The following is an 11819-nucleotide window of genomic DNA, read 5'->3' on the forward strand; positions in this document are numbered from 1 at the left end:
ATCTAAAGAAAATATTCGAGAATCAAATTCAAGTCCCACATAACACTGTATTTTAATTATTCAAACTTTCGTGAGACATTATACTAAACTGATATATAAACACGGCTAAACACTCACGTATATTCGTCCGGTGGCGGCACCGACTAGTCCGAGCCCATCGGGGGCCCTTCATCAGGATGAGTGGTACTGGTATTATTTCGCGGCGCGTCCGCCGAAACTAGTCGGTGCCGCCACCGGACGAATATACGAGAGTGTTTAGCCGTGTTTATATATCAGTTTAACACTGTATTTTATTTTTAAATTGCATTTGAACAAGAGAAACACTCGTACAAAAATCATTTTTTTAAGTGAGATAGAATGTATTATACTCGTAGATTTGTGACAGTGGAAATTCTCCATTACAACCGCACTATAACGAGGACAGTATTTTTTCTAATAAAATTAACAATTAGTATATATATAAAAAAAACTTTTATGAGTAACAATTCCTAAAGAGACATAAAAAGCTGATTGCTGAGTGAAATTTGTAGAACCTTAATAGTCTTAAACATAATCTTTTAGCTATTTGAGACTCAATGTTTTATTCAAAATTAAACAATTATTACGAAACAAAATATACAAATATCGATAGATAAAACAATAATTTTAAGTACATTTAATTTTTGTATTAACACATTTTACAGCACATACAATGAGTTCACAATAACACGGTTTTCATATATCGTTGAGTATTAAAAATCACGAAACATCACAAGAAAGTAGTTTAAAATATCACCTGTATTTATTTGTATCTGATGACGTTATTATAATATTTTGAAAATTTCAATAATACTTTGCGCTAAAAATGCACGTGATTTAACCTAGGGGAGGATAGCTTCAAACGTAATCAACGTATAGAAATTGAAGTAAACACATTTTACCGTGAGTTTCTGAGACTGAAATCTCCGTTTAAAACATATTGTTATCTCTGTTTTGTTAAATCAAATGACAGCGATACACTTGACTTTCTTGTTATTGTTTACACAAAGGCAAATAATATGATACATACAATATTTATTATATAGACAATTATCACAAAGTATTCAAGCCGTTATCAGCTATGCTTTAAACAAAGAAAATAAAAACAATATCTTGAGTCATTGATCTACTTAATTATACATATACAAACATAACAAGTAATAAAAGAAATTTATTATTTCTGTAATAATAAACATTAACCTCTCGCGTCTTGTGTAGTCAAGTTGTGACTAAAATATGTTCTACCATAAAAATGTTATATATTTTTCTTTACTACTCAGAAGTAATATATTTTTTTCCATCAATAGAGAATACTTCTAAAGGAATATCTTGTTGTTAAGTCGATTAGTTGAACGAAATAAAAATTGCTTTTGAAATTTAATTTTATACACATTTTTGTTACACAAAATTTTTATATAAAAAAAATGAATCGAACTTTGTTCATGCCCGACAAGGGTAAGGTTTCGTGAGCATTCGTTTTGTGACTGCTAATAGCCTAAACGCCATATCCGATTTTAAAATTTGAAGTATACATTTTCTTTCCCTTAAGGTTCATTTACATAGCCGGAATCGTACGAACAATGGCCGTCGTCAGAGCGAGACAGACATATGGGGATACATGAGATCGCTATACTGCTACTGACGTCATCTGACAGTTCGAACTGACGCTCGTTCGTCGCATTAGAGCGAGACAAACATTTGCGAATACATGAGACCACTATACCGCTACTGACGTCATCTGACAGTTCGAACTGACGCTCGTCTGTCGCGTTAGAGCAAGACAAACATATGAGAATACATGAGATCGCTATACCACTACTGACGTCATCTGACAGTTCCAAGTGTACGTACGATTCTGGATTATGTCTATATGAACCTTTTACAGAGGTACAGTCAGTCTGGACTTTTGTAATTTAATTACTAGTTGGGACTTTATAATTACAGTCTTATTTTTCCATTGCCTATATTCTCGTACTCGTCAACACCGAGCGGCAGGTAGCGCCCTTGTTTCAGATCTAAGTAATATAACTTGTCATTCTTTACCAGACTGGGGTCAAAACCTTCTTTCTGTAGATCGATTTTCTTCATTTTAAATGTACCTAAAAATACAAAGACAATTAAAAAAACGCCAATGGAAATTTACAGACTATATACTCTTAATTTTAAAAATAAATATGAAAAGAAATGAATCATTAACACTTATTTTTTTCGGCCTTGCCAACACAAGGGATGTAAATCTTTGGAAAACGTCGATTTTACTTGTTAAGCGGTTTACACAATACAATGTCATAGGCACGCGTCGCCGACTTTTTGGTCTAGTCGCCAAAAGTAGTCACTCCCAAACTGTCACGATCATCGTGGGAAAAGTCGCTACAATTTTTGAAGATGGCGGAACTTTATACAGTTGACATGTAGTGACCGACAAGCGTGGACGATTCAATGTTGTGGACGGAGCACTCAACGCGATACTCAGGATGCAAGGATAAATTATTGGTTTTGAAGATTTATAGGGGATTAGAGTTTGAAGCCAACTATTTTACAATTGTAAGAGAGTATAGAGATAATTAAAGGATATTACCGGTCATATCCATGGCGGACATGACACGTATGAAGACAGGTCGGGCGTACGCGGGCAGGTCACGGGCGAGGTCGCGGGCCAGCTTGTCCAGATCCAGCGAGCTGTTCGCGTCTACTATGCCGCACATCCCCGCACGACCTTCTGTGTTCGGCACCTGCAATTATATACATTAATGTATTGCCTTGAAAACAAAACTAGTTTTATTCATTTGACTGTACCTTCTTTAATATAAGCAACATAGTTTATTTATCTTACTCCTTACTAATATTAAAAGTAGGAAATTTTTTATTTTAGATATGGATGGATGAATATCATCAGGCGCTTATATAATATGTTAAGTGTAATTTTCTTATAAGTCTACACACCTTTAGTCTTTTACCGTGGGTTTCTGAGACCAAAATCTCTGTTTAAAACATAACATTATCCCTGTATCTTTAACAAAACAAAAAGAACAATATGTTTTTAAACGCAGATTTGGTCTCAGAAACCCACGGTTAGTAAACAAATCTGACTAGTAAATGACTGAAGAAGAAATGTTTTTTAGTTAGTTTTTATTTTCAACAGTTAAACCTAACTTTTTGTCTAACTGTTTTTTCTGACAAACCAACTCGTTCGGAGGCAAAAAACTCAATGATATTATAAAACCATTATTGCGTAAGGTCAAAGCAATAACGAATTGAAACGCTGCGGCAAAACATTTTCTATAAAAAAGTCAAAATAATTTGCTAAAAGTAGTCGAGCAAGATACAACAAGAATAAATTAATGATTCTATAAATAAATAAACAATAATAAAGACCATTAAGCTACACAAGGAAAAGGTCAAAATAATTTCTTATTATTAGAACAACTTAAGAATCATAGAGAAAATTCTAGCATAGACTAGACTCTATTACTAATATAAACGTGAAAAATTAGTTATATGGATGTTAGAAGTTGTCTTCAGAAGGGATTTTGATGAAATTTGGCACAGATGTAGAACATAGTTTGGAAGAACACATAGGCTACTAGTTGACTTCTTTTAATCCGCGCAGACGGAGTCCAGGGTTACTATAGAGAATAAAACTATGCTAAATTTTAACTTGTACCAAATAACAAGTATCGAACAAATATAATTATATTTTGTTTAGTAGTTTAAGTTTATCCTGGACATACATGACATGAAAATACTGTGTACGTACCAGGACTCCATAAACAACAGCGTCCCGGTGATCAGCGACTCTGGAGATGGCGGCCTCCACCTCAGTGGTGCTGACGTTCTCGCCGCGCCATCGGAATGTGTCCCCGGTTCTATCCCGGAAGTACAAGTAGCCCAGCTCGTCTGCTACCAGAATGTCACCTGCAACCATAAACCCACATATTCTATTTTGTTGTATAAATCATTTCAAAAACATAATCGATATCCGCTTCAAGTAGTCTTACTAATGAAGGTTGGATGTATGGATGGATGTTTGGTAGAAAATAACTCCAGAACGGATGAATGGATCTTTATGAAATTTGGCATAGATGTGGAACATAATCTATAAGAGCACATAGGCAACTATTTTTTTTAATTCCGCGCGGACGGATTCACAGGCGACAGTTAGTTTCAAAATAAGTCTTGGGTAACACCGTGTATTTACACTGAAAAACATGTTTTTGTACAACAGTGGAAACCTTCGTTACTAGCTCCTAACAGTATTTACCGGATATGAATGCGGAGTCGCCGTACTTGAACACGTCTCTAACAACCTTCTTCTCTGAAGCGGACTTGTCGACGTACCCGAGGTACTCCCGGGTCGGGTTGTTGGGCGATATCTTCCCAATGAATACGCCAGGTTCATTTGGATTTGCCAGCTATAGACCAAATAAATTATTCCTATAAATTTAATTAAAAGAATAGACAAATATTTACACCAGAGTACAAATTACTCTCAAAATTCAGAAAATTATAACAAAGTCCTACGAAGCTGCGTCGATTTTTATCAATCCGCAATTATCTACCGTAAATTAAATTTTACTAAAGCAAATAATATTACGTAATAGTAAAAATATTTTTTTTTATTAGAGAATATTAAAAATACAAAGTTTAAGCTTACTTGGCACAGTCCCCTGGAATCTCGTATAGGTTCGCCTGTCTCCTGGTCCACTTTGATGATGGCTATGGGGTATATACTGGGCAAGATGCGAGACACGAAACCTATGGCGCCCGGTGTACCGTCCGTATTGGCTATAACAAAAATAATACTATTAATAGGAAACTATGGATGTTTGGATGGATGTTTGTTTCTCCATATCTCCAGAACGACTGAACGGATCTGGCTGAAATTTGGCATAGATATAGAACATAGTCTGGAAGAACACATAGCCTACCAATTAGGTTTTTTTCTTTAATTTCGGCCAGACGGAGTCGCGGTATTTCATAAAACTAAAACATATCATAGTAGTATAGTTCCTTATAAGCATACCTATATTAGCATTGCCTTCTGTAGCTCCATAAAACTCAACCACATGTTTGATATTAAATCTCTTGAGGAAGTCCTTCCAAATCTGAAATAAAAAAACACGTTTTCAAAATACAATGTTGATTTTAGCATATTTATATAATAAAATTAAGATAATATTATTTAGTTGATAAAATTATTGTTATAAAACTAAGCATTTAAGTTCTGGTTATTATTATGCACATAAATAATCACTTCATTGGCCCGCTGATAATCAGGTCGTCCACATTTTGTAATACATACCTATTCTTGTTTCTATACGACAATGTTCTATTTAAAACTAATACATAATTAAAAATGTATTCCTTGTAACTAATGTAGTACGTGCCAGTTTACATTTAAATTATTAACGTTCATAAGTTCAATCAAACAAAAAAAAAAATACTCTTTAAATTTACTCCCTTTACAAGTAGTTATTATCTATATATATAAAAATCAATTGCTGTTCGTTGGTCTCGCTAAAACTCGAGAACTGCTGAACGGATTTACCTTAACTTGGTCTTGACATATTCGTAAAGGTCTAGGGAAGATTTAAAAGGTGAGAAAAAATCGAACAATTGCCGGGAAAACCCTTTAGGAACCTTTTTAAAATCCCGCGCGGACGGAGTCGCGGGCGACAGCTGGTTATTAATAAAAAAAAAGAATAAACCTTTAAGCAGATCAATTTCCTTATGTTGATGAAAATTGATTTAGCGTAAATAATGCGACATACTGAGTTTTTGAGGGTTCAACGGAATAAAACTGCGTTTTTTTGACTTACCTGTGGTCTCAGTCCGTTGCCGAAGATGACGCGCACGTTGTGGTGCGTGTCCGCGTGCGAGGGGGGCGTGGCCAGCACGTACCTGCACATCTCACCGATGTAGTGCGCCACCTGGTGTAACACGACAACACTACTCATTTCTAATATCTTTAAGTACATAAATATCTATAAAAAGCACAGGTACTCTGTGTGTCTTCATTCTTCTCTGTGTTTCTTCATTTTTTTATGACTATTTAGCTTGGTTATAACATTATTTGGATTTTAACGTTATTTTTACTTAAGCATACCAAAGCATTTCGGATTAAGTTATTTAAAATTGAAACATATGACAAACAGTGGTAATTTAATCATTAATATGCATAGTTCAAACGTAATAAAGTCCAAGGTGAAGTATATGCTTAGTTAACAGTTATGAACCGTACAGGGATCGGTTTATATCATAAATATATAATAAAAATGTTATAAACTATTAGTAGTTAAGACAAAATATATATAAAAAGACAGTTTCAAACATACAGTATCACTTCTCGTACTATAACCGTAATATATCAGACGACCTATTTAACACTAATGATGCATTGTATCTCGAACTCTTATCGTTTGTATAAAAGTTTCCATGCTACTAATTTAGTATAAATCCTTCTATATTAATATAATTAAACTAAGGAGTTTGTATGAGCTTCAATTTAGAATAAAAATTCTAGAATAATATTTAGCAATTACTAAAATGATTATACTATGTGTTAATGACTTTTGCATATAATAATCATATTTTTAATATATATATATATATATATATATATAATTATATATTAGCATAAATCTAATGAGTTTGTAAGAATTAATTTTATCAAATTTAAAACATATTTTACGTATATATTTGTGTACATAGTATAATAATGCAGTGGGGTTTATTGATTTTAAATTAATAACTAAGTAAACAAAGATAACGTGCTTGCACTGAGTTAAGACAAATACATATATATATATTAACACTTCCGAGTGTTTTTCCGCTGTAGTTTTTCCTCGATCATTAAAAACATATATCTTATTGTATGTTAGTACGATTAAAATGAGAATTGAACAGTTAGTATTGTGGGCCGTTATATTTTTATATAACGTCGAAGGAAGTTTGGAAATCAATAAACTCAGAAAGTACAGCACTGATGTAGTTTTTTAAGTTTATTAGTTAAAGCTACAGTACCGATGTAGTTTTTGAGTTTATTAGTAAAAACTACAGTAACGATGTAGTTTTTGAGCTTATTAAAACCCCAGTACCGAAGTAATTTTGAGCTTATTAGTAAAACTATGTAGTTTTTGAGTCGTTCCAAAAAAAATCAATATTAGTGTATAATAATTTACCGTAGCTTTATATTTTGCGCAGTCTGGGAAGAATTGTGATGCTGAGAATTTGCTCTTGAGTATAACCGTGCAGCCGAACAACAGCGCCTGGCCTACGCTGATGACACCCCCTGCCGTGTGGTACAGTGGCAGCGGACAGTATATCGTGTCCGAAGACTGCAGCCTCATATGATGTATCGCTGATGCCATGAACACAAACCTAAAAGCATACATGCTACGTTTGACTCCTTATATTTTTAGACTTTTTTTCCACTAAGCGACAGATTTACGCACAGTACGTGCGTATTAAAGTACTTGTCTCTTTGGGGACCTACTGAATAGAGGTCGTACATGTGAACCTCTCTTAAGTAGAATACGATCGTGAAAGGGTTAATTTTTTTTATTCTTTAATTTTTTTTATTCTTTAAAGTAATACAAAATATGACACATTTTGATACCATCAGTACAAGAGATTCAAGTGTTGTTGCTTTGATTGTTGGTGAAAGTGAAAATAAGGTCGAGCGGGAAAGTAAAACGGGTGAATGGCGCGATGTGGGTACAACGCAAGCCACTCAATGGACATGTACCGTGTACATCAAAACATTTCGATAATCAAAGCTAAAATAATATAAAGAATCAAATCCTAAACAAAACAAACTTACATTTCGTGATTAATGTATGAAAATGAACTCAACAGGTGTGTTTTACAAGCCACAGCAAATGAGTACATTTAACTCAAATGCTAATGCTCATTAACAATTCAATTGCTAAACTAGTACGTTAGGTAAAGAATATAACATTTATGTTTAACTAGGTTCCGCCCGTGACTCCGTCCGCGCGGAAAAAAATACTCAATTAGTAGCCTATGTGTTCTTCCACACTGTATTCTACATCTGTGCCAAATTTACCAAGATCTATACAGCCGTTCTGGAAATAACTTCAAACAAACATCCATCCATCTAAACATACGCATTTATAATATTAGTAAAAAGTAAGATGAATAACAAAAGTACTACTGACCTAGAATTAGAAATGACAGCTGCTTTCGGAAGACCTGTGGTACCAGATGTGTAGATGTATAACAATTTTCCATGGAAACCATCTGCATCTGCCAAACTCCAAGTAGCCGGGGGTGTTGTCTCCAACATTGCAGTGAAATCACGGATACTGTCACCACTTCCATCGGCCGAAGATTTCGATGGATTTAACGGACGATGTGTAAATTTAAATAATTTAATTGAAGATCCCAGCTCACTTGCAATCTCTTGTACGGCTGAAATTAACTCAATAATAAACAAGCTAGGCTAAACTATAGGTCAACGTATGGCCGCATATAAAAAAATAAAACCGGATTGAACAAATAGTGAATACATAACCTTGAGAAAAATGACCCACGTGTCAGTTGTACAAAAAAGATTCAGTTGATATTCAAAAATTTATACAATGAAGTATTTTTTGTCTCAAAGAAAGATACATTTTGTGTAAACGGTATAAGAATAAATATTTAAATTGTGGGATTACCTATTGTAATAGAATAATCTCAAACAAGATAAAAATCTTCATGAATAAAACATTTATGTAATTTAGTTTTTTACAATGTTATAATTACATATACTTATAATACTTAATTAAGCATTTAAGTCATACTGCGTACAATACTGAGTGGGTTTAAAATTCAATCAGAGCATTTTTCCATAGCGTCTTAAAATTAGTGCAAAATAGGTTTAAAATGCTAATAAAACAATCATACATTCAGACACATGAATCATATCAACTAAGAAGCTATAAAAAACTTTATGTCTTAGATCTGAATACCATAAAAAGTTTATATCGTACTTAAATAACAAAAAAAGTCGATGAAACAATGATTCAACTATTTTCCCCCCTTTTTAAATTGACAATTAGACTTTTGTTTTTGGTTAATTACTGTATTATACTTTTTTATAATTTTGTTTTAAACAAAAGTTGTATTGAGTATTTAAGTGTCTTCATATACTGAGGGAATCAGGCCTACTCTAACTCAATGGTGACCAGGTAATAAACACCCACACTGGCCCAGTGTGGATTGGTTGATTTAGCACTTATCTCTGAAATTCTTTGATGACATGGGCAGTTGCATAACAATATTTTTCTTCACCGTAAGAATATTAGATATTAAAAATATTTGTAGTAATATTCATACCTGCCTGATATTCTTCGGAAAATATCAATACATCACATTTGGCGACATTAATAGAGTGTATCAAAGCATTTCCCCGTTGATTTGTGTTGATGAGTGGTGTTATACCACCCAGCCTTGCGTTACCTAGCCATAACGCTGGCATTTGTGGGCAATTGTTAACCAATAAACCTACGACATTTCCTTTCTTTACACCATTGGCTTTGAGTACTGCTGATACACGTAAACTAAAGTCTTCAACCTAGAATAAAAATTCTAGAATAATATATTTTAGCGATAACTAAAATGATTATATTATTTGTTAATGGTATTTTGCATACAATAATCATGATATTTACATACTTTAGACATTTTGTAGAAATAGCTAAATTGATAAATAATTAGTAGAACCTTGAAAGTTTTTTTTTAGGCAAAATACATGATTTATGCAGATTCCCGTGTCTCTTGTGTCATTATAAATTGAGTTGTAACACTCTTAAAATGTGTTTGTGTATGTGCATATATCCACAATAATAAAAACAAAATGTGTTCAGTTTTAATAAAGAAATGAGAGAAAGCTAAGGTCTTTCAAAGTTATTTTTTGGTGGCTAATATACCCTACAACTCATAAATTCATAGAACAACCTGCCATATTTTTTTAATATTTATATAACAAAGGTTGTTACAGTTCATGTATTACAAAGTCAATAAGTGATGGCCTTGATAATAAAGTTTGGAAACATTCAGGGCAATTAAATTTTTTTCATTATGTACATTCATTTGTTTTTCAGTCTCATCTCATGATAGCATAGTTGTTTAACAATTAACACATTCCACACCACAATTTTTTTGTTTGAAAATGAACTTGACAGGTGAGTCAGTGACACTGAATGTGTTAACAGTCATATGATAAGGTGGATTCTTAAAATATTAATCTATCTACATTTAATGTTCTTTTAATCTAATAAGATTCTTGTAAAATTGGTTTTTGATCATAATTTCCAATAAAATATTAAAATAATTTCTAGTTAACTTTAAAAGATTATTGGTCAATGAAATATGATTATTTAGAATAACCTAAGCAAAGCCATTAAAAAAAATGTTTGCAAAAAGTGTTTTCAGGACTATTTTTGGGAGTTACCAACCTCTTTGAAAGTCCAAGTTTCATCTTGAAAAACAAAACAAGGTTTTTCCGGATGTCTTTGGACTACAAAATGAAATATATCAGGCAAAGTCCAATTTTTCCTCGTCAACTGCCATGTAAGTAGTAATATCTTGAAGTAACAAATTAGTGCTCTAAAAATTTAAAAAGAATTAAGTTTTTCATTGATAGCACAACACGAAAATATAAGTTCAATTTATATTATATCATAATTTTGATGTATACATTTGTAACTTATTGAATATTAATAAAAGGAACAATCTTGAAGGAAATACACAATACATCATTTCATGTCCCACATTGTTTTACTTAATGATTTTATAGTTCTTTATAACACATAACCTGTTGGAGGCACTGTCATATTTAAATCAAATGAGGAATATTAAATAGTAAAGACATAGTTCAAATGTATAAACAGGTCAGGTTACTTAATAACTTAGTAGGACAAAGTACGAGCCGGAAGTTTACCTGATATCCCTTGGTGTAGTGACTAGAGCAACGTAGCACCATCTTGTATGGAATATTAGGGCATACAAAATACCTAGACCGAGCCCCACACCGCATGTTGCGAAGAATCCGAGAAACCACCAAACAGCACAAAATGCCGCTAAAATAGCGGCCACTACGAATATCATCGCGACCGCTTTGCACCACGAAGCGCGGTTAACTGTTACAAACCAACAACATCGTCGACGCACACCGATCGTTGAAAATCTTCGCTTCGCCAGGTCGCTAACCCGTTAAACTTGTTTAACGATGCGATATAAATTTTAAACTGTTGCCGCCAAAATTCACAATGATCATGAAAATAAAATAGCAATAATACGCTCAATTTTTTCTCATATGTTTACATTTAACGTGTGTTCTTTTCTTTAACAATATCCTTGTATTGTATTCTAGATAGTAAAAAATTAAAATCAGGCCAGAAATATTATGTAAGTATTTATCAAATATTCAAATGGTTAATTCGTTTTAAGAATAGTTGAAATGTGCATTCAGGTAAATATAATAGTATACATTGAATTATTGGATTGGAGATTATTAAAAACTATACAATGCTTAGCCAAATGTCAACAATCAAATGTCAGTGTCAACAGCCAAGAAGCCCTGAATTTCACCAATGAACCAAAGAGCATGTAAGAGCCCGCGCAGCCAGGCCATTAAGCATTTTATAGAAGTTATTTTTATACTAGTAGCCGCTGCCGTTGGCCTTTTGTCCTTAGAGATGTGCAACTAGAGGAAGAGATCCATATGTTTTGTTACCAGACCTTGGGCAGAATAATTTTTTTTCTTATCCTTATCCTCTCCCGCGCCAGCTTGT

General features: G+C 33.2%; 1 protein-coding gene across 1 annotated transcript; it reads right to left on the minus strand.

Annotated features, from left to right (window-relative positions):
• Nucleotides 1-445: 445 nt before the first annotated feature.
• Nucleotides 446-11545, minus strand: LOC106127713 (long-chain fatty acid transport protein 4-like). Its single transcript, XM_013325919.1, has 12 exons — nt 10967-11545; nt 10482-10632; nt 9361-9598; nt 8199-8451; nt 7200-7398; nt 5838-5948; nt 5042-5123; nt 4673-4803; nt 4280-4430; nt 3776-3933; nt 2597-2750; nt 446-2117 (listed from the first exon to the last, which is right to left on the minus strand). The coding sequence occupies exons 1-12, from the start codon at nt 11131-11133 to the stop codon at nt 1957-1959; spliced, it is 1956 nt and encodes a 651-aa protein (XP_013181373.1). The 5' UTR covers nt 11134-11545; the 3' UTR covers nt 446-1956.
• Nucleotides 11546-11819: the final 274 nt, after the last annotated feature.

This window comes from Papilio xuthus, unplaced genomic scaffold (assembly GCF_000836235.2).
Source record: "Papilio xuthus unplaced genomic scaffold, Pxut_1.1 DF824655.1, whole genome shotgun sequence".
NCBI lineage: Eukaryota > Metazoa > Arthropoda > Insecta > Lepidoptera > Papilionidae > Papilio > Papilio xuthus.